Genomic DNA, 23,592 nt, shown 5'->3' on the forward strand with positions numbered 1-23,592 from the left:
GGAGGGGCGGTAGTGAGCAAGCGAATCACCGAAATATCGCGCGAAACGCGCTCATTGGGGGGGGGGGGGGGGTGGGTGATAGACCTCCTGTTCGAAGTGCGGAAGCTTAGACGTTTCCTTAAATTATTAGGAAAAGAAGACGATTTATTGTACCGTTCTCAACTGTTAATCCTTGTCTGAATGAAGTTCCCCCCTCCCGCGCAAAGCGCGAAAGCTTTGACGTTAAGTTATTATAAAAAGAAGACGATTTGCTGTACCGTTCTTGACTGTTAATCCTTGTCTAAATAAAGTATTCCTCCCCTCCCGGAAGTTTTGACGTTTCATTAAATTATTAGAGAAAGAAGACGATTCGTTGTACCGTTTTCGACTCTTAAAAAGCCCTAATTTTCCGAATTCAGTTTCCTCCTTAAGCGCGAAGCGCGGAAGTTTTGACGTTTCATTAAATTAATTAGAGAAAGAAGACGATTCGTTGTACCGTTTTCGACTCTTAATAAGCCCTAATTTTCTGAATTCAGTTTCCTCTTTTAGCGCGAAGCGCGGAAGTTTTGACGTTTCATTAAATTATTAGAGAAAGAAGACGATTCGTTGTACCGTTTGCGACTCTTAACCCTAATTTGTCTGAATTCAGTTTCCCCCCCTTTGACGTTTTCTTAAAGTATTATTTATTTTTCCTCTTCTTTCTTTTCCTTTCTTTCCTCTCCTCCCTTTTTTTTTCTTTTTTCTTCTCTTTTCTTTCCTTTCTTTCCTTTTTTCCTTTCTATCTTTTCTTTTCCTTTTCTTTTCTTTCCCTTATCTTTTCTTTCCTTTTCCCTCTCTTTTTTCCCCATCCCCTTTTCTATTTTTCCCGACGGCAGCGCAATTTTACCGACAATATCCTGACAGGTGGGGGGGGGGGGGTGTCGCACCCCACCCCGTCCTTTGGAGACGCCCCTGGATGCACAGGATGCTGGTCGTTCCTGACATTATGCTAGACATGATGCTGACTTCAGAAGAACAAAACAGACTTACAAAGTGAGCACTAATTTTTTTTGGCCCTCTAAAATTTGAAAAATCGCACCCCCCCCTTGAGCGCCAGGGGGGGGGGGGCATCTCCAAAAAATTTAATGATGCTGTAGAGTAATCCTAATTTTGTAATCCCAACAAATATTCATGAGATTTTAGAAAATCCAGTAAATCTAGGGATTATGATAACTTAAAGTTTATCTTTATTAAAACAATTAATTCACTCACAACTTCCCCATTGTGACATATCTTTAATTAATTTATCTCCCAAGGTAAAGTTCCCCGACCCACCATCAAAATAATTACTATATATGAAAAAGATGCGGGTCCATCTCAAATTGCAAACTATCGGCCAATTTCTGTATTACCAAAACAAACACTCGCAAATTATTATTCTATAAAATCTGAGAATGTATATTATTATTCAGATCTATTAGGAATAAATCATTCCATAAATTTGGGTAAAAATAGTTATTCCACCTTCATGACCAACAGTATTTTATTGTTTAATAGTGATAAGATGACAATTAGGTTGATGTACTATGTCTCATTTGCAGGTCGAATAAATAGCCCATACTAATGTAGTATTCTATGAACTAGAGCCAATAAAAAATTGCTGATATTCACATTTTTCAAACTGCAATCTTTATGTAATTTTTTTCGATAAATACATTAGCATTTCGAAATATTTGTGGATAGTATAGTAATATACAATGTTAATCATATATTATACGCGCCACTCATCCGACCTCCATGGTCCGTATATGATTTGCCAACAAGTATTAAACACTCTGCATCTCATTATTCATTCAAAGCCTCGATGAAAATATCTAATATCTGAAATATTGATATGCATTATAGTTTGCTTTTATAAATACCTAGAGTACCTGTATAAATGGTAGGCCTATATACCTACACAACTTCACATGTACGCTTCGGCGAGGCTCCTACAAACTCCCAACAATATATTATCGCAGATGGCAGCAGATAAAAAAATGCCAATTCGATGATGTCACGCATGCGCGCGTCCGGCCTGCGCTTAGCAACGAGACTCATAAGCACCCAGCAGAAAACGAACTGAAAGCGGATTGTTGAAAACTCGGCCCAAGCACGGAAAAGTGAGCATAAAAAAGGTTGCCAGATACATATATTGGTAAGAATATAATATATCCTTGTTTAGACTATGTTTTTATCAGATAAATTTAATATAGATTTGAGAATAATGTATCATAAAGTCATGATCAATCGCTGTCGCATAGATCTATTCTTTCTACTTCTAGCTTCGCCTTCGAGCTGTGTGAGGGTTTCTAAGGCCGAGGCCTATGGGGCTATACCCGGCCCAAAACTATAGCTCTAGACCTAGGGAGTAGGGTGTCTGATCGCGGCATGGCGCACTCGGTTTTGTGTACTGAAATCCTTCCTTGCACACATCCTTATGTAGGCCATGTGCATTGCGCAATCATGCATAACTGGTCAATGTTTTTATTACCAAATTGAGATTCAAATGAATAGTCTAGGGGTACGTTTATGCAGGGATAGATCAAGACCTAGGTCTAGGTCTATGTGAGTTTAAATGGATGTACCGTCTCGAAAGAATTTCCCGAGGGAAAGATATTGAAGATTAACTTGGCTTAACAACAAGTAATGTAACCCTCTTCAGCCATCACATCCATCAACAGCCGCCCTTATCAGACCACAGATGCCCTCTGGCGATCCAAATGTTACAAAGTGTTACGCAACGCGGTCTGCTTCCCTAAGCTCTCCCAACACTTGGTCGTAAAAAAAAGGCTTGGAAGCCATGCGAGTCACCGAGAAAATGACGTCATATTCATTGACGATGTATAGAGTAAAGTACCCGGTTTTCGGCCACTTAAGACAAAATCCTATTTATTGGACTCTTTACTTCCTATTTATTATCATTTCTTGTTCAAATCATGAAGCAAATATTATTATTATTTAAACAAAAAAAGAATCCCCCAAAAAAATCACGAATTGCCATGACAATATTCATTTCAATTTTCACTGTTTTGGAGCCGGTTATCGGCCGAGCGTTTCAGTTTACGGCCGCATGTACAAAGTCAATAGGAAGCGCTCGCGCGCGCCGTGCGTTTCTGCGCTGATGTATAGCACAAGCGGGCGGAGCAGGTATCCCACGCCGGAGCTCCCGGGTGCTCGCCTGGCCGAATACAGGCACAGCGGTGATCGGAAGTTGGAATCTGAATTAGACAGACATATCGTGTGTGCGTCGCGGTGTGCGGCTGCATTGATTTAATACATGCGATGAGATACTTTTGAGCTTGCGACCAGCACAAAATCGGGCTCTATATCTGAAAAATACTTGAAATAAAGCTCATTTTATGGTACCCATATTTCTTACATACACGCGTAAGAAACTCGATTTTTCAGATTTGGGTAGCGGGACCGCCGATTACATCGCTAAAATGTGATATTTTAGGATATATTTTTCATTGCAAATGTGGTTCTTCAGTGACACTGGCATGGTATGGTATGTGTGGGATATGTGTTATGCTATTATGCGATGTATTTTAAAGTGATTTTACCATGTATCCAACCAATTGGCCGAAAACCGGAGCTGACCGATTACCGGGTACTTTACTCTAGACCTATAGCTATAACATATAAAATCACAGAATTGACAACGTATGGCACAATGCAGCCTTCATTGGTTTAAAATGCTTTCGCTGTGCTCGGATAACTCTACTGAAGACGTAGTCATCTGAACCAGCGAAATCGACCAAGGAAATCGTGAGTTAGAGTGAATGCAAGTTTCTCATCATCATCACGTTCTCTTCTAATTATTTTCATTTTCCGAAAGTTTCCGAAATTTTACATAGCTAGGAAGGTAGTCCATAAGTTTATCTCTTAAAATAACTAAATGAAATTGTGTTATATATTTGCGCATTTGGCTTAATGAGGGTTAGAAGTTGTCAAATCATCACCACTTTTCACCCCGAGTACGGGCCGGCGACGCGAAAGCCGCCGTACTCGCTGGGCTGTACATGCTGGATGTTGTTGGTGGAAACACACATAGCTGCATTACGTATACTACCCTGGCCGTGTATTAAAAGTTGTGCTATTGATTCTCAACATTTCAAACACCACTGTACAAAACTCAACTGATTTCATTCAAAGGCAGTACTTTAGTGACGATTGATGACAACTAAAGAGCATTAAAATACAATTTGTTCAACTTTCCGATGTTAGAAAGAATAATTTGAAATTAAAATTGTGAGTCTACTGTCAAACTTGCCGATCAACCGCATCGGAATGATTATGTGCATTTGTATGTTGTGAGTGTATTGACTATTCATGTATTCAAATGCTGCCTATTTACATTTGGAGTGGCCTACGCATTCACGATGAAACCATTTAACCGTACATTCTGGTTCGCTGCAACGAATAATATTTTCCGTTGATGGAATTTCACACGTGCATAACTTGTATTGGTCTCCAACTTCCCATACACCAGGCTCAAGAATCAAATCTTCCTCAAAAGCAGTCAGAAAGTCTAAATCGTCGCCTACCAAATACTCTTCCCTACTGTATACGCCGCCATTTTTGTCGATAGCAGCCTATGTGTATTTCCAACAATGCATTTCGCGAGCCCTATGTCACTCAGTTTCGGGAGTGAGATTTACGAGCTGTGCGGTGCGGGTAGGGGATTAAGGGGATTATGATAGGGGGAAAAAAGACTCTCGGTGCATCGGACTGCTTCAAAGGGCCCTCTTAGATGCGGCATCCATTTCTTACAAGCCCTGGTTTATGCTCAATTTTGATGGCAGAGAATGAACGATTTGAGACGCTCATCGTAATCGCAGTTCCACGGTGTATGGTGGTGTGACCACACTTCGCGAGTGACCAAAGTCCGCGTAGAGTCTACTACTAGCACTAAAAGCGCTTATATCAGGAGAACGATACGCAATGCCTGTGCGGGAACTGAGACTACGAAATAGTTTGAGCACTGTCGACAACTCCAAACTCCAAAGGTCAAAATGCGACATAAATTAAAAATGTGAATAAGCTAGCTTTTTAACGCTTTTTATCATAACAAATTGTGTTTTTTTATATGAAGATCAGTTTATTATAGGGATTGCCTCCGGAAAGTAATGATAAAATTCCAATTTCTTACGCAAAAAATGGAACCTGCGCCCATCATAGGGTCTAGAATCTAGAGTAAAGGAGGGGGTAATCAACCATCACCAGTTTTCGGCCGGTCCATTAGATGCATGGTAAAATCCCTTTAAAATACATCGCGTAATAGCATATCACATATCCCACACATACCATACCATACCAGAGTCACTGAAGAGCCACATTTGCACTGGAAAATATATCCTAACATATCACATTTAGGCGATGTAATCGGCGGTCCTGCTACCCTAATCTGAAAAATTGAGTATCTTACGTGTGTCTTTAAGAAATATGGGTACCATAAAATGAGCTTTATTTTAAGTATTTTTCAGATTGACATGTAGAGCTCGATTTTGTGTGAGTCGCATGTATTAAATCAATGCAGCCGGACACCGCAACGCACACACGATATCTCTGTCTAATTCAGATTCCAATTTCCGATCGACGCAGTACTAGTTTTCGGCATGGCCAGCTCCAGGGAACTCTGGCGTGGGATACCTGCTTCGCCCGCTAGTGCGATATAGATCAGCGCGGAAACGCACGGCGCGCGCGCGCTTCCTATCAACTTTTTACATGTGACCGAAAACTGGTTCACTATGCCGATAACTGACTCCGAAACAGTGAAAATTGAAATGAATATTGTCATGGCAATTCGTGATTTTTTTCTGGGATTCTTTTTATTGTTTAAATAATAATAATATTTGCTTCATGATTTGAACAAGAAATGATAATAAATAGGAAGTAAAGAGTCCAAAAATTAGGATTTTGTCTTAAGTGGCCAAAAAAAACCATCCTTTACTCTATCTGTGTTTGTGAATTTCAATTATGAATCTATGGGTTTCGTAAGAATACAATTTTAAAAGGGGGAAAGTGGAGAGACAAATAAAGAAAAGAGCAAGAACTTGTGTATGGCTGACATTTAAAAAAGAAAAACAGTATCCAACTGCAGTAATATGTCTAGAGGTGTCGTGGTCGAGTGGATACGTCGCCAGACTGTCGATCGCAAGGTCCGCAGTTCGAGTCCCGCCGCCCCACTAATGTCCTTTGGCAGGGCAGTGATCTACATTTGCCACACTCAACTCGGGTGATGTAAATGGATACCTGGCAGGAATTAATTCCTTGAAATGCTGGAGCGCTATATGATAAATGCGCCTCGGAACAGAATTATCTAGATAGAGGACGCTATAGAAATGCCTATTATTATTTTTTATTATTGTATGATACATGCGATGAGATACTTTTGAGCTTGCGATACTCAAAAAATCTGACCATAAATCTGAAAAATACTTGAAATACAGCTCATTTTATTTCACCTTTTCAAAGAATACCTCCACCTGTGTATCAATGGAGTGCACTGCTTGTGCATGAATGGATACCGGTAATGATTACATAACTTTCATGAGCACGTATCCAGTATTTTGTCTCCGTGTATTTCACAATTTGTTCTGCAATTACCTTTATCTGCTCATGCTCAGACTGCAACAGTGAAATGGCTTATTGTAATGTCACATCTGCCATGTTAGATATCATTTACTGTTAGAAAATATTTGGTATCTAAAAATGGTTACAAATCAATGTAGAATGTAGTAGAATGGTACTAATAGGGGCACCCCTATTGGTTTAATGTATAACAAATTTCTTGCTAACACCCCTTCTGATAAGCACATTTAAGACCCAGGCGGATGCATGTATGTATGACCTACAGGACAAGACATATCATGGCACAGTTTGAATTGTCTCTGCATGTGAGACCAAAACTTTACTCTGGATTCCTAAAAAAATGATAAAAAAAAATAAAAAATAACAGGGACCCTATGTACACAGACCTCTTTCCAAGAAGTGAGTGTGGATCCTCGACAAATCATTTTCGATTTTTGACTACCCCTTCCACATTTGCTGATTTGTTTCTTTTTAAAACATACATTGCTCCAACTTGAGTCGTTCTATATATATTGTACATGTTCTATTATTGTATTGTATGTACATGTACATGTATTTTATTCTATGTAGCTCCCTATGTTTTGTATTTGTGGAGAAATAAATTGAACTTTGAACTTTACATGTAGCTTACTTATGTTTTTCTTGTGGTGTTTTATATTCTGGAAACAGTTGATTCAGAATGGGTCAGACCCTAACAAGAGCAGCTAAATGGACGTCTGCCAGTGAGGGCGGGGAAGGCAAGCTGGAATTTACGCCAGTCAACGAGAGTCTTCTCAACAACATCATCAAGTTTGTAGAGCCTTTCTCCTCAAAGCATCCAAACGAAGCTGGACTAGTCTTTAGAAACCCTATACAATGGAAAACCAATATTGAAGCATCATCCTTCTCAGGAGACTATGAACACAGGTAACTTAAACCGATTGAATTTGCGATCTTTACTTTGAATCCCTATCATGCTATGATATTTGCTAACGCTTATCAACAATGTCCTTTTTAAATTTCCAACTTTTACTCTGTGTTTTAGTATCAAATTGAGAATTTGCCATCCATTGCAATGAATTAGTTAAAGTCAGTTTACAGTGAATGCAGAAATTCATGTTCAGTGTTTTGTATTCATTACATGTTGTGTTACTGGGTATCTGAAAGATAATGATAATAATAATAATAAGAAGAATAAGTACCACATGATGGGTTCTTGTATAGTGCTTATGTCTGTCAAACTTGACTCTCCTGGCGCTCCACAATTATTATCCTGGCTTTATGGTTGCCATTATTTTGCTATTGCATTACAAGGAATTAATTACTGCCAGGTACCCATTTACATGTACCTTACCTGGGTCAAGTGTAAAAGATGTAGATTAATGTCTTGCCAAAGGACACCTGTGCTCTGGCAGGGGTTTGAACCCTGAAATCTGTCCACGAGAAAACACCACCTCTAATGTAGAAGGTGTAAATTCTCATCTTAAGCATGTAGTAACACTCTGAAATAGGATTGATTTTGATTACTTCATGGGATTTTCTGTGCTGGCATCCTAGAAAGTAGGAGAGATATTATGATAATGATGTTGTCTATTATGTTAGTAAAACAATATTAATTGTAATAACAAATGAATACTAAGGCAATTAAGTAAGAAAGAACAATTAAGTTTTGTGTTGTGCTGGTCCCTTGCGACATAATAAAGAATTTTTAGATAAGACTTGGTATGTCAATTAACATTCCTCACACTTACATAAAACATTAATAATTTCAGAATACCACTCTTGGCTTGCATATTTTTTAGTCTGAAAGATACTGGTATATGTATATATCCATTTTTACTGTGGGTGTCTGTATGAAACATTATTCAGTGTATTTTGGTTATCTTTGTGGCAGTGATGATGGTTTGCGTTCCATTGCAACTGACAAAGATGAGCAGCCACTTCTGCAACTTCAGAAGCTCGGTGAGCTCCACTCGAAGCTTAGCGTCAGGTCCATGGAGCAGCTAGCTGCAGTTCTCAGGGTTGCCGGAGACAAGAAAATGACAGAAACAAGAGCTATCTTGGAAAGTAAGTATCAAGCTACCGGTACTAATTTTGGATGCAGAATTTAGTATACATTATAAACATGCGCATACATGGACAAAATAATTTATTTGTTTCATCCAGGATTTTTGTGTTTTTTTTTTGTTTGAGGGGGGGGGGGGAGGGTTGATTAAAATTTGACAATTCAAAGACTACAACTGTGATTTAATAGTTGAAATGATAAATTCACATGGATAGTGTTGTGCAGTTTGTATTTACTTGACTTACATACTTTTGATACATTTGATCTTATTTCTTTTCTCTTAATTCATTTTGACCTTCCCTAAATTTACTACTGCATTGTACAGAAAGTTTAATAAGATGTAGTATTTAGAGCTTTTCTTTAAAGATTTAGTTGTCTTTTTGCACCAGGCAACAGGGATCCACTAGCTAAGATCCTAGGGGAAGGCTTTGCTACTGTAGAAGGAGAGGACAACTCAGCAATCAGGCTCCTGGAAGAAACGCAGAAAGATGACTCAGAAGAGGCTCAAGAGAAGAAGTTGAAAGTCAAGCTCCTTCTACTTATCAAAGACTTTGACATGCAACTTATGAACCAGTATCTCTCAGAAGTATCAGGGTAAATTGGGTTCTATACGTTTTATATCTGGGAGTATTTGAGGTTTCTAGGCCTGAAATCACAAAGATGGTTAAAATTCAAAACAATTTCTTTAGTATGGGCGGTTGACTGGTGTATAAATGAAAAATAAGAAAAACATGGTCCAAATACAAGAATATTATGTTTCATTTAACATGTTTTCAATAACAAATGCTAGAATGCTATGACAAACTTGCCCTTAGCCAATAAAATGTAGCAATCTCAGTAGCTTATAATTGTAAGCTACTGAGATTGCTGCATATCATAACAGGCATTAATTTATACCAGTTATTGTAAATTGTTATTGATAATAACTTTCAGTGTAACAGGGCCCAATTTTTGTTTTGCCCTCTTAACAAATAAAACAAATATTGCTGTTGACCCTTTTAAGGATCAAAGCCACCTTTAATAAGGTGGCGGTTTAGACCATCATGTATTTCAGCCACCTCTGTGAATTGGTGCTAAGGTGTTCTAACAAGCATTCAACCTTGAAACATGGCTGTACACATGCAAGTAAATGCACTTCTGTAGACATTGTGCTGACTGATCAAAGACAAGCAGCCACATATCGTGGCTTCGCACATTAGAGTTGTTTTTTGGTAGACCTAAAGTAATGGTTTTGAACTATTTAGGCCTATCGACCTGATGTTTTATTCCATATCAGTGCCATTACCCCCAATATACTAAGTTTGGTCAGTGCTGTTACTGTTACCCCTTGTAATGCCACTGTACAGAGAGTATCCATAGATATATACAACTGTACTTGCATGATTCAATTAATAGAGCTATGATAACAACATGTGCTATTAGTTGAATAAAAATGTCATTTTTCTTAGTGCAAAGGTAATGTTGTTTTTTTTCTTCAGAAATATGGCTTAATAATATATTGTGTGAAAACACAAATTACATAGGCCTTTAATTGTAATGAAGTACATTTAACGATGGGCATAGGAAGGTGAACATAGGGCTAGAGTGTTCAAATAACTGATTATAAATGAATTCATACACTATGTCATGTTTTTCAAGCTTCTCTTGTGTAATTCTTGTTGTAGGGAAATTCGTCTCACTCCCCAGCAAGTGAACGATGAGGTAGAGCTACTGCAGAAGTTTTGTGGGGAGGACAGTCACTGTGCCTTAGGGTCTATCCAGTTCTCATCTGACTACCAGTTTGACAATGGTTGTCATGCCCCGCCCTGGAGACAGGTCCATGGAGACATAGGATACCTGCTCATCAAACCACACGATGGAGATCAGCTATCAGTCACTGCTAACACAGCAGGAATTTATCAAAACAAGGTATGTTTGGCCATAGGCCTCTTTATGACTAGCAACAGTATACCAAGGAGGATGTGTGATTACAATCAATATTTACTTGTAAGTGATTTGGACTTGGATAAATCGGTCTTAATCTTGTATAATCTCTCAAGATATGATGTCTGAAAGTATCCTTACTTGTACCATGCAGAAAACAAATAAATATAAACAGAATCTCTAATTTATCAAAGTAGGGTAATTTACCTTGTGAAATTTTCCAGTAGCTTCCAATTTATTCTCATAGATTCATATACGCTATAATTTTTTTTGTTTATACGTATATTTCTAGGATGGAAAATTGGCATCCTTTTTAAAACCTGATATTGACATTAGTGGAACATGTACCAAAAGGGAAAGCAATTTTCTTTATTTTATGTTTGCTGTTTCAAAGCACCCCAAGATAAATGTTGCAATGTTGATCGTTTATTTGAAAATTTCCTTCCGCTTCTTGAAAACCAATGGCTGGATTCTAACCAAAGTTTTAAGGAATCAACTGGAGGAAAGGGATATCTAAAAGTTCTTTAAATTGGGTATATTGGGGGGGAGGGGGGGGGGGGGCTTGGTAGTAATTAGACTTAAAAATGCATGCACTCACAAATCTTGAAAATGTAGAAAAACGGTTTTAAAAATTATTTTGCTCAGTGCAATCTCTTTGGGTGTGCTTTCTCCTAAAGAATGAAATGGAAATGATCATAATTTTGTCCACTTTTTTGTTTTTTCAGGGCTGTGAAAAAGAAGGTGAAGAGCTGAACTATGACCGAGTTGGTGAGATCTTCCGCAGCCTGGTTGCCTTGGTCTCGTCAAAGAGTGGCAAATTCAAGCAGGTGATTGACAGCAAGGAATTTCAACTGCAAGGTGATACTAACCCTGAACAAGTCAGCAATTATGAAGAAGACTTTGATGAGGAAGACGGTACAGGAGACAGAACAGCCAGAGAAGAGAAAAAAGAAGTGAAGGAAGAGGAAAAGAAAAAGAAAGAGGTAAGGGATCTTTTCTTCTTTCAACCTGAAGTATTTTTATGCCTCCGCAACGAAGTAGCTGGAGGCATTATGTAGACGTCACGTTCTTGTGATTGCGTTATCTCAAGAACCGATTGATGGATTCCTGCCAAACTTGTATCATGCTATGTATCTTGCAGAACCAATGCACTGATTAGATCTTGGGGTCACAAGGGTCAAAGGTCACAAGGCTCATTATGTATTAAAAAATAGCTCGTTACCGCATTATTTTAAGCACCGATTGACGGATTCCCGCCAAACTTGGGTCATGTATTTTATCTTGCAGAGCCAATGTACTGATTAGATTTTGGGGTCATGAGGTCAAAGATCAAAGGGTCATACATGAATATGAGAAATAGCTTGTAATCACGATATTTTGAGAACCTGTTAGTGGATTACAATCAAACTTGAATTTTGAAAATTGCTTCTGTTTTGGTTTATAAATTTGCTCTTTTGGGGAGGCATCATTTTCAACTGCACGCAGTCGAAGATCCATCTAGTTTTATTTTGTTAGAGAATGTTAGCAATGAGAATTCTTGATTTTGCAATGTTTAACTAACTTTCCTAATATCTGTGTAGCCATGAAAGTTTGTTGTATGTGGCTGTCTGGGCAGCCAGGCTACTTTATATGTGCCAACAAAAACACTGATTATGTAATAAGTTTGAATAGAGATGCTGCTTTCAACCTGAAGCAGTTTTAAAACCACTAATTAGAAAAAGTGACATACATGTATTCATGAGATCATTTATGTTAGTATTATTAAATATTTGTAGCCGCCCACCGAGGCATTATGTTTTCGGGCTGTCCGTACATATGTTTGTATGTCTGTCTTTCCACTTGAGATATGAACTTCAAACTTTATGATAGTATGTATCATTTAGGAAGACGATCTGATTAGATTTTGGAATACCGGTAACTAGGTCAGAGGCCATAGAGGTCAACTTATCGCATAATATTCATTATGTCGCAATGAAATTACTCTAACTAACATCACTTTTTTTTACAGAGAAAGACAAGAAAGAAGGCTAAACCATCCAAGAAGTCAATGCAAGCCACTCTAAACTGGAAAAATGACATGAATCAGGAGAAAGATGGTGAAAAGAAGGAGAAATCAGAGAAAATTTCTAGACAGACAAGGTATTGTTTCAAGTTATTAAAACATCAAATTTTGGATACAAATGCATTTTCAAAATAAGACATATTATACTAGCAAATGCGCAGGAAAAAATTGTGGCACTTGATTGTGTGGTAAAATATGCAAATTCACTCATAAAGTATCATGTTGCCTTATTGGCTCCTGACTTACCTTAGTTTCATCAGAATGATTGCAATATATATTTAGAAGAAATTGTGTATGTTTTGCAGATTTTATTTGTTGTCTTCGTTGCTTCCCCCTCCCCCCTAAAAAAAAAATCTTAAAAAAATCAAGTATTTCCTGGCAAGAAATTTGGGTCCCCTTTTCAGACAATTATGAATCTGAGTTATCCTTTCTGGTTTGTTTGATCAGTGATCGGCTGAAATCGAAGACACCAGCAATGGAAGATGACTTCTCATCCAGCTCCTCAGAGTCTGAAGAAGAGGAAGAGACGACAGACAGGAGGCAGGAGCAAAACTCGGATCTTCCTTCAGAGTACTGGCAAATTCAGAAACTTGTCAAATACCTCAAGGTAAGCCCAATTAAGTTCTGGGCCCCCTTTTACAAAGAGTCGCTGTTGATTTAAATCTATCGCAAAGCCTAAAATCCATTGCAAACTTTCAATATTGTATCTCTTTTGTACAGAGCTATGACTAATATCAATCTAAAGTTCAGTTGCAATTGATACAGATTGATCACAAAATTTTGGAAGATGGGAGCCTAGAAAGTACTTCAATTTTGTAACAAAGCACCTGCATATGTCCAAGCAAAACCTTCATTCTTAAAAGATTCATCAAAACATTATACTGGTCAGTTTGGTGCTTTCATGAGCATACAGTGTTGCTTTGAAACTATCTGATTCTACAGTTAAGCCCACCTGAGCCAAAAGCTCAAGTGAGCTATTGATATCTTTTTCTGTCCGTCGTCTGTGGTCCGTAAACTTTGTTCATGGTCAACTTCTTCTCAAAAATGCAAGACTGAATTTTAGTCGAAAATTGGTAGGAATCATCCTTAGATAAGGGAGATCTAAAGTTATTCAAATGGGGTACAAAGCCCCAAGGGTGGGGGGGGGGGGGGCCTAGGGTGGCACATCCAAAGTTCATCTTGGGCAGTGATTGGACATTTTCTTCTTCTTGAAAACCAATGGCTGGATTCTAACCAAAACTTGTAGCATTCACCTGCAGGAAAAGGAGATCTAATGTTGTTCAAATGGCGTGTATGCCCCCTAATGGGCCTATGGGCAGCCTTGAAAATCCACTATACAAATAGCAATTCAAGCATGGCAAACTTATGAAAAATACATCCTCTCAGGAATCTTAAAACTGTCGAAAACGATTTTAAAAATTGGTCCAATTGAATAGAGAACATCTGTTCAAAATGCTTTGTTACGCTCATTTTTCAATGATCAAGAAATGTAGATATGATTTCATACCAAAATTTTGGAATGGATTCTGGCTAAATAGTGTAAGAATCATTTTTTTATGTGAATAAGACCTAAATTTGTTTGAATGGGGACTTGGGAGTAGCAACCCTAAATTGCCCCACTGTTCCAATACGTCCTATATTTCTTGGAGCCTTTTTAATAGTGACATAAAATATTACCCTTTCAGGAGAAGAACAAAATCCATTGGAATCTAGTCAATGAATTTCAGTCAGATATTCTTAGAAAGTATGCCACAAATTGTGCCAAATGAGTTTGAAAATTCAATTCTCTTCAACTTCTGGAGGGGCCCCGCCACGTTCCCCTGTCAGACACCCCCTGTCCGCGCAAGCGCGTCTGCCCCACTTCATATTTTGCTCCATTGTGTCCCCCCCACATTTTCAAACAGATTGACGCCCCTGCATCTATGTGTTCGATCAACAGTCAACACCATAATTAAACATGCATACTCATAATCAATAGTTCATGTCAATACAACCAACACAAATACAAACTTCAAAAGGCGATGACACCAATCTTTCATTTTGATAATAACAAATGACCACAAGCAAGCACCTAAGTTAGAAATAACCAATCCACCCTTCCTATGACAGCACCTTTAATCCCTTTCAAATTAGAAAAGAAATTGGAATTCTGTTAAGCTCAGAAATAATATGTGAGCCTTCTGTTTGTTTTTATTCCCTTATGGGAAATATCAGAGTAGAATTTTCATATAGAAATGATCGCTCTGGAAGTGCTCTAGTCTCTCGTACATATGGCTAGAAATAGCTTACAACTAAAGGCTCGCCAGTTATCTGAACAAGCCTTAATGGACCAAATTTTTGATACTGCATGTTCATGGAGTCCCATGTTCCTATCTGCCTATCTATCTGCGTGTAGTGCAAATGCTTTTGATCGCTTGTGATTTTCAGCAAGACGCAATCAATTTTGTTTTGGTACTTTTAAGGATTCCAAAACCCAAGAATACACAATTTGTCCTATCCTAATACAATCCTATTGTTAAACATGACCTTAAACAGGGAGGTAACCAGACTGCTACTGTGATTGCCTTGTGTGCCACCAGAGATTTCAACCTTGCCCAGGAGACCTGTCAGCTAGCTATCAGAGATGTTGGTGGTCTAGAGGTTCTTATCAATCTCCTAGAGACAGGAGAGATCAAGTGCATGGTGAGTTCTTGGACCACTATTTTTAAATTGTGACCCACAGGCTAGATCCTTAGGTGTGAGTAGTCCATACAATGTCCAGGGTTCTATTTGTAAAGTGTGTATTTGGATTGTAACGTGAGAGCTTGGTCCGCAGACATATTAGTAACGAGATCTAATTGATTCACATCTTTAGATACCTACTTGATATGCTACCAACTACTAGAGGGGAAGGTTATTTTGTCTATGTTCTGCAAACTTTTCTAGGTGTATTGTTATTCAAAATATCCTGTCAAGACAACCTTAGTTTGCCTATGGTCATATTTCAAGTATAATGTTAGATGTGCCTTGTGTTTTTAATGCTTATTACTCCTTGCATCAACTTGAAGGGTGTTTGTTTGTTGGCTGTCTGTCATTGCAGATTGGCTCACTGAAGATCCTGAAAGAGATCTCCCAGAATACCCAAATCCGTCGTGCCATCGCTGACCTTGGTGGCCTTCAGACCATGGTCAAGATCCTCAAATCCTGTAACAAGGATCTGAAGTGCTTGGCAGCAGAAACCATTGCCCATGTGGCCAAGTTTAGAAGAGCTCGCAGGACGGTCAGACAACATGGAGGAATCAGAAAGTTGGTATGTAGAAGTTGATTATTCATGAATGAATTGTATTATTGGACATGGGATCATGTTATTGGAAAGGAGGGCACTATAGCTTTTAATCAGATGACATTAAATCAAGTGGAAAAGAGTTTCAAAGAGGAGTTTAATTCTGAATTGATCATTCAATGGATTGTTTGGACTAGCACAATATAAACAATATGAAAACTCGCTGAAATCATATATTTACTAAAAAACTCAACTAAAATTTCCTCATGGACATCTTCCATGGTCATGATTGTGAATTACATATGTCATGCTTCAAGCGTAAATAAAGCAATGTGATTCAAAAATATGATATCCATTGTGTCTGATTAAATATCCTGTGCTTGCAAGAAAAACCACAGCACAATAACAATAAAATGATTGTTCTACTTTCAAGGTTGCACTCCTTGACTGTGCACCTCTTGGTTCAGCCCCTGTCTCTGTTGAGATAGAGAAAGACATTGATGTTGCCCGCTGTGGGGCACTTGCCCTGTGGAGCTGTAGTAAGAGCACCAAGAATAAACAGGCCATTAGGAAGGCTGGTGGTATTCCTCTCCTGGCCCGCCTTCTTAAATCTCCTCATGAAAACATGCTGATACCTGTAGTAGGTACCCTCCAAGAATGTGCTTCAGAGGTGAGTTTGACATATATATTATGTTCCTAGATTATTTGATAGGAATGGTTGAGTAACAATCCTGGGGAGGAGAGGGGTATCATGTTGAGCACTAAAATAATTCGCATAAAGAACCCTAAACGAGGATCCAATTCTAGAGTAGTTATGTTACCCTATACAGTGTCTAACATCTCAGATTTTTAGGTCCTGAACAGGAACAAGTGGACTTAGTTGCATTGTACACAAAATAGAAGCAGTGGCTCCAAAATATTACCTGCAATTCAAGTATAAAAAAAGTCAGATTCCCCAGAAAATAGACTTATCAAAATTGGCACATTTGTGTTTCCGCTTTTCATTCTCTCGCCTCTGCTTTGATCTTTCTTTTTATCATGTATTTCCACATGATTTTAAAATCCTATTGGACCTTCTTCTCTCAGGGCTATCAAATTTCCACTTCTGCATATCTTCTTATGTCCTGTGAATTAGGTACCCTTTTTCCAGATTTTACCTGTTTTTGATACCCTTGAGCCATTATGTGCCATGTGATAAAGAAATACCCTTTCTTTATGTCTTGTGTAATGTAGATGATGGACAGGCCTTCAATAAGGCATCCTCCCCCCCCCCCCCTCGATAACAATAAATATGGCATTTGAAAGTTTTCTCAATCTTTTTTGTTTGTTTTGAGATGGGTTGAAAAACGTTATTATAATCTTTACCATTTGGTAAAAGTTAATGGAGATTATACTTATATTATACTGGGTTGTAGAAGTGATAATCAATGCACAATGCGTACAAGATAATGCTACATGAAGATTTTATACGTTAATGAAGTATTCTCAAATGAACATTGAGGGGTGGATTTGTACATTTACAAGGATGTAGTTTAGGAAACGGGTGAGTTAGTTTCTTACGTATGTAGAGTTTATTTTGTGAATATGTATTCCAGTCATAGATTTAGGGCTTCCCTCAGAACCATAAAGGAATTGAATACATTTATAGTAAGACTTTGTGAATTGTGAATGAAAGAGGTATCTGCAATTAAACTATTTTGAGATTTGCAAAGAATTAAAGTTGCAATTCAATAATTTCATGGTATGACAATTTAGTGAAGTTAGACCACTGGCAGTAAATAGACAGATTCAAATACCGCTTGTTTTGTCTTCAAATAGGTTTTGTTTGATATTTCTGTGACCAATTCTTATGTTTTCATTCTCTCTTTGTCATTCACAGCATAGCTACCGTCTTGCCATCAGAACAGAGGGCATGATTGAAGACCTGGTCAAAAATCTTAACAGCGAGAACCAGGAACTCCAAATGCACTGTGCAAGTGCAATCTTTAAATGTGCAGAAGAGAAAGAGACCCGTGACCTGGTGCGAACCTATGGAGGTCTAGACCCCATGGTCTCTCTGCTGGACAATTCAGATAACAAGGAACTACTAGCTGCAGCCACTGGTGCCATCTGGAAATGTGCCATGAGCTCTGAGAATGTGATGAGATTCCAAGAATTGAAGGCCATTGAAAGGCTTGTATCTCTACTCAGTGACCAACCAGAAGAGGTAAAAATTATTCAGACATTGCATGTATACAATCATATAAACCTAATTTCAATTTCAACTTTGTTGGATTTTAGTGAGAGTTTTAGACTTCAATCTCTGTGTCATTAAGTTTTCATGCGATCAAAGTAACCTTTCAAGATTCAGAATGTCTGTTTTGAATCTATGGGTAGGTGAAAATATATATTTGATTGGAACAAAGTATGTGCTGCATATACCTGTTTCTGTTATGAAACGATGGGAAAAAAAAACAAAAAAACATAACAATTCTTAGTCAAAACATTACTTTTTAGCTGGATTTTCCATTTTGCTCAAAAGGAGTTATATGTTTTGAACAATCCCATAGATACATGCTGTAGCAACCATTGCTGTGTGGTAAATTTGAAACATTAAATGAATTCTACCTTAGACTCAACTATATATCTAACCCAAACCCAAAGCATAACGTAAAATTTGACTACAAACCAAGCCCAAATCTTATATCATTTGACAGAATAACATCTTTAGCAAATTTTGACCACAACCTTCTACATGTAGCTCGATCTGACATTAAATTGAAGCATTTTTAAGTGTAAATTTCAACCAATATGATGATTTCCCTAACTGACCAATACCACTTGACTTGTGATGTTTATTATATGAGATAGGATTGACTTCATGTCGTTGTAACCATAGCCTCTCTCTTCTATCAGGTACTTGTGAACGTTGTAGGAGCCCTTGGAGAATGTGCTGCTCAAGAACCTTCTAATAGGCAGTTGATCCGTAAGGCTGGAGGTATCCCATCATTGGTCAATCTTCTGACTGGTACCAATCAAGCTCTCCTTGTCAATGTGACCAAGGCTGTAGGAGCTTGTGCCACTGAAGCTGATAACATGGGGTGAGTATTTATTCTCTGGTATCATCTCATAAGAGCAAGAGAGGCATTCACTCTGGAAAATGTAATCATGAGAAAGTTATATTGCTCTTCTAGCTCTCACCAGAGCTAGGATAGCTTTCTGATATGCAGACATCTGTCTCCCCCAAACTAAGTGAATTTGATATTGCACTTGTTATGAGATCATTTTCTTGTAGGTATTTCTCATATTATTATTATATTAATACTCTTATTACTATTCAATTTCATACTGATGGTCCATCCTTTATTTCTCTGTTTGTAGCATCATTGATCGATTGGATGGAGTTCGATTGCTATGGTCACTCCTGAAGAACCAGAACCCAGAGGTTCAAGCCAGTGCAGCTTGGGCTATCTGTCCGTGCATTGAGAATGCCAAGGTAAGCTAGGATTAAACCTTCTTTAACCCAGGGGCACATCTTGTGCATTACACCCTGTCTTGCTTGATCCCAGACAGATTCACATGAGCCAAGGCCAGAAACTTGTCATGTATCTAGCAGAAGAGTGGAAATACATATTTACATCAAAAATGTATAAACATTTTCTTTGATTGCCAAAGTAATAATATCACTGTTTACAGTTGGAACAATATGCAGACTGAAATGTGTTGCTTAGATGAAGTCAAAGAATAGTCAAGACTTAGATGACTGTTTACTTGGAATGTGCAACCATACATGTACATTCATTGGCACCCTTCTGCTAGGCACACAACTGTTTCCACTTTAGAATCAAACAAAGGAAATGGGTGTTTTCAAAATCCTGAGATTAATGTAATAAGATAATTCAGTCTATTTCACTGTAGAACATATAATTGAAAGAGGTAAGTCCATGGTATTTTGTCTGTTGTACTACAAAGTACAGCAAAGATTGTACTATACCCGCTGATTGATGTGGATAGTCTTGCTATATCATTGTTCCTTATTCCTTTAAGCATAGGGGATGCATAATGACCCATAGTGGACGTTGCAGTAGACTAGAGGTGTCATAGTCCAAGTGGTTTTGAGCACTTAATTTTAAATGCAAAGGTTGTAGGTTAGATCCTGACATGCCACTAGTGTACTTTGGCAAGGCATTAATCTACATTTGCCACTCAATACACAGGAGAGAAATAGGGACCTGGTAGGATGACGAAATCCTTTGTGTTAGTAATTGACATATAGTAGAAATACTCCCCTGGAAATATAGATGGTGCATATTGTGCATGAATGAACAGGTTGCCCGGGGTAATGATAGCTGTAAATCACTCAGATACAGTATTTTGTATTATGAGCTATATAAATCCTGATTATTATTAAATATGAACAATAAGTATTCTGCAAACTTATTCATTGTTTCCAATGTCATTCTTCTATGTAAAGGATGCTGGTGAAATGGTGAGGTCTTTTGTAGGAGGCTTGGAGCTCATTGTCAGCCTCCTCAAATCTGAAGACAAGGAAGTGTTGGCCAGTGTGTGTGCAGCTATTGCAAACATCGCCAAGGACGAGGAAAACCTTGCTGTTATCACTGACCATGGAGTGGTGCCTATGCTGGCCAAGCTAGCCTCAACGGTCAGTAGTACCTCGCTTTGTTTCCTGTTCTTAGAAAAGAAAAATATTTCATTATGCAAATGAAGAATATAATTTGAGAATGGAAAGCATCTTCTTTGATGCCAAGATAATGATACATTTCAATGTGCTTTACATTAGATACAATAATAATACCTAGTGTTTTTCCTGTTGCATACTACATATTGTTGTAGCCACATTTTACATGTATTAACATGAATATCTCTTGTGTTACAACATGTATACCCTACATGCCATGTTTTGACTTATCATGCTAGAAATACAATTGCAATGATTCTGTCCCATATAAAATGAAGAGGTTTTATTAGGTTTGTAACTGTCTAACCTTCTCACCACTCAACAGACTGATGATAAACTGAGAAGACATCTAGCTGATGCTATTGCTAGATGCTGTATGTGGGGCAACAACAGGGTGGCTTTTGGTCAGAACCAGGCAGTAGCTCCACTTGTCAACTACCTCAAGTCACCTGATGCCAGTGTCCATTGTGCTACGGCAGAAGCACTCTACCAGCTGTCTCGAGATCCAAACAACTGCATTACCATGCATGAGAGTGGGGTTGTCAAGGTGAGTGGCTAATAAAACCTCTTACAAATACCTCTCATTGCACATTTGATTATGCAGCCACCTTATTACAAAGAATCCAATGCTTTATCAAGTAAACATACTATGGTGCATTTGGACATACTCTATTTTATTTTTAATCGGAAGCCACATAAACTGCAGTCTGTGTGACTTGCATAGGAAATTGAATGTTAGCACCTCATCTTTTCTGAGTTTGCTCATCTGGCAACTAACAAAAATGCAAGTAAATATTGCTATTCTTTTGTGCTAAATGGCAATTACTAAATGGCATGTTGAATATTTCTTATAAGCCCCCCCCCCCCCCCCCCCCAAAAAAAGAAGAAATAATAAAATGTAGAAATCAGTCACTTAATTCCACATATTGTTTTGATTATTCATCCCAGTTATATACCAGCAAACAAAATGGCACATGACACTTTGGGGTATAAGGAATGGACATGCCTCATCAGTTTTGAGAGGAATTTTTTTCTTCAAATATTTATTTTTTCTCTCACTGTTTTGTGATCAGCTCCTGGTCTACATGGTAGGCTCTGATGTACCAGCTTTACAGGAGGCTGCTGCAGGCTGTATTGGAAATATCAGAAGACTGGCTCTGGCCAATGAGAAGGCCCGCTATAAATAGATTTCTACCCTACCAATAGCTATCAACCAATAGGAGAACAGATACCACTGCCTGTTCAAAGACATTTGTGACCTGACTTTCAACAACACCAATAGGTTTAAAATAATGGAAGGGCAGTTACCACTAATGTCTGAAGAACATTTTGAATCAGCTCCGGCAAAAAACCTATAAGAAATCCTTATGAAGTTGGAAGTATACCTTGGAGTTTACCTGGTATGACTAGTCAGATTAATGTACATGTTACATCATGTATAAACTAAATTACATTAAAAAATTGTAATAACAATTCAATTGTTAAAAGTAGAATAACTGGTTTTAACTGTTAAGAATAACATGGCATGATGAAATGGAAAATTAGTAAAATATATGTTATTAATAAGGACTTTTGTGACATAATTTTGATTGACATATTCCACTGTTATATACATTAGATATTGTCTTTGTAAATTTGTTAAAATGTTATATTACATTGTCAAAAATTTTTTCCCACTCTTTATGTAAGAAAATGGATGTGCACAATGTAATTGTAGAATCAGTGGGTAAATTAAATCGTAGCCAACTGAAAATTCTTATCCTCACTCATGTTTACAGCATTCTTTCAAGCTACAGAGTTTATTGTGCCGTCCAACTGCATTCCTTCAGTTTTGCTATCAATGTTATTGCCTCAGAGTTCATAAGATTTTCTTTTTGATTTCCTTCTAAAAATTGTTGAATGTGGGGGATTAAATCCTGTTGAAATTTCTTTTTTAAAATCAATGAATGACCAAACTATAATGTACAAACATATAATTTGCTATATGCTAAATATTTTCTTCAATCCTGTGCTAATATGCCTGCTGAATTTCTCTTAAAAAAATAAAATAATGTATCAATCTTTTTTTTTTTTTTTTTTGGGGGGGGGGGGGGGGGTGAAAAAGGTATTGTAATGTAAATATTACCCGAAACATTGTTTTAGATTTATTTATCTATTATTGCATGTATGCAGGTGTATAAGTTAAGTTGAAATGTAATGTGCATGTAAATATATCTATAAATATATATCTTTTTTTTTTTTTTTACTGTTTTCTTGTATATTCTGATGAAACTTTAGCATTGAATTGATTGAATACTATGACTTCTTGTAAAATACATATATATATATATATATACATATATATATACTGTCCAGTATAAATTCATTGACATTTATTTGTGATAATATCAATTTGCATGATTCCGTTCTGATGAAAATATTTCTTGCATTATGAAAGAGCAAAGTTCTGAGAATAAGACAAAAAAATTGTACTCTGTCTTTGAATATGTAAATAAAATCTTTTTAATGCATTTTCTTGATTTGTGATTTTAGTGTAAAATTTGAATGGAGATTTCATGTATAATTGTTGGGATGTAGTATATTGGTGATGGGCAATCACCAATTGTTACAGGAGGGGTAATATTTTTAACATTAGTGAAGATTTTTTTTAAATTGTGACACTTGTGTCAATGTAAATGAGTGGAATAGCAATGAAAAGGCATTCGATATACAGTTGCAGGTGGCTACTTTCAAAATATACTTTATATAATTATCTCCTTCCCTTGTTATCCATTTTCTTTGATTTATTTGTCCCATTCCTCTTCTCCGACCTGTCACCTTTGTTAGCCAATCTGATACCATCAATAAATGTTTGTGTCTGTTTAAGTGTAGCGCCATCTAACGTCGAAAACGTTACATAATGTAATTTACCGTTCTTCTTCTTTCTAATAATTTTTTCTCTCATGACTTTTTATACGAGACCGAGATCAATAGCCAACTATCCAACAGAAAATCGTACCTATTTGCAATAGAACACTTGACATTTAAAA

General features: G+C 37.5%; 1 protein-coding gene across 1 annotated transcript; it reads left to right on the plus strand.

Moving 5' to 3' along the window:
• Positions 1 to 2,024: 2,024 nt before the first annotated feature.
• Positions 2,025 to 22,606, plus strand: LOC589555 (armadillo repeat-containing protein 4). Its single transcript, XM_789194.5, has 17 exons — positions 2,025 to 2,155; positions 7,264 to 7,500; positions 8,468 to 8,640; positions 9,028 to 9,232; positions 10,303 to 10,546; positions 11,287 to 11,544; positions 12,570 to 12,700; positions 13,071 to 13,230; positions 15,159 to 15,305; positions 15,703 to 15,912; positions 16,319 to 16,555; positions 17,765 to 18,091; positions 18,781 to 18,965; positions 19,246 to 19,360; positions 20,339 to 20,527; positions 20,889 to 21,110; positions 21,637 to 22,606. The coding sequence occupies exons 2-17, from the start codon at positions 7,274 to 7,276 to the stop codon at positions 21,748 to 21,750; spliced, it is 3,144 nt and encodes a 1,047-aa protein (XP_794287.4). The 5' UTR covers positions 2,025 to 2,155; positions 7,264 to 7,273; the 3' UTR covers positions 21,751 to 22,606.
• The last annotated feature ends 986 nt before the right edge of the window (positions 22,607 to 23,592 follow it).

This window comes from Strongylocentrotus purpuratus, unplaced genomic scaffold (assembly GCF_000002235.5).
Source record: "Strongylocentrotus purpuratus isolate Spur 01 unplaced genomic scaffold, Spur_5.0 spur5_scaffold_7, whole genome shotgun sequence".
Lineage (NCBI taxonomy): Eukaryota > Metazoa > Echinodermata > Echinoidea > Camarodonta > Strongylocentrotidae > Strongylocentrotus > Strongylocentrotus purpuratus.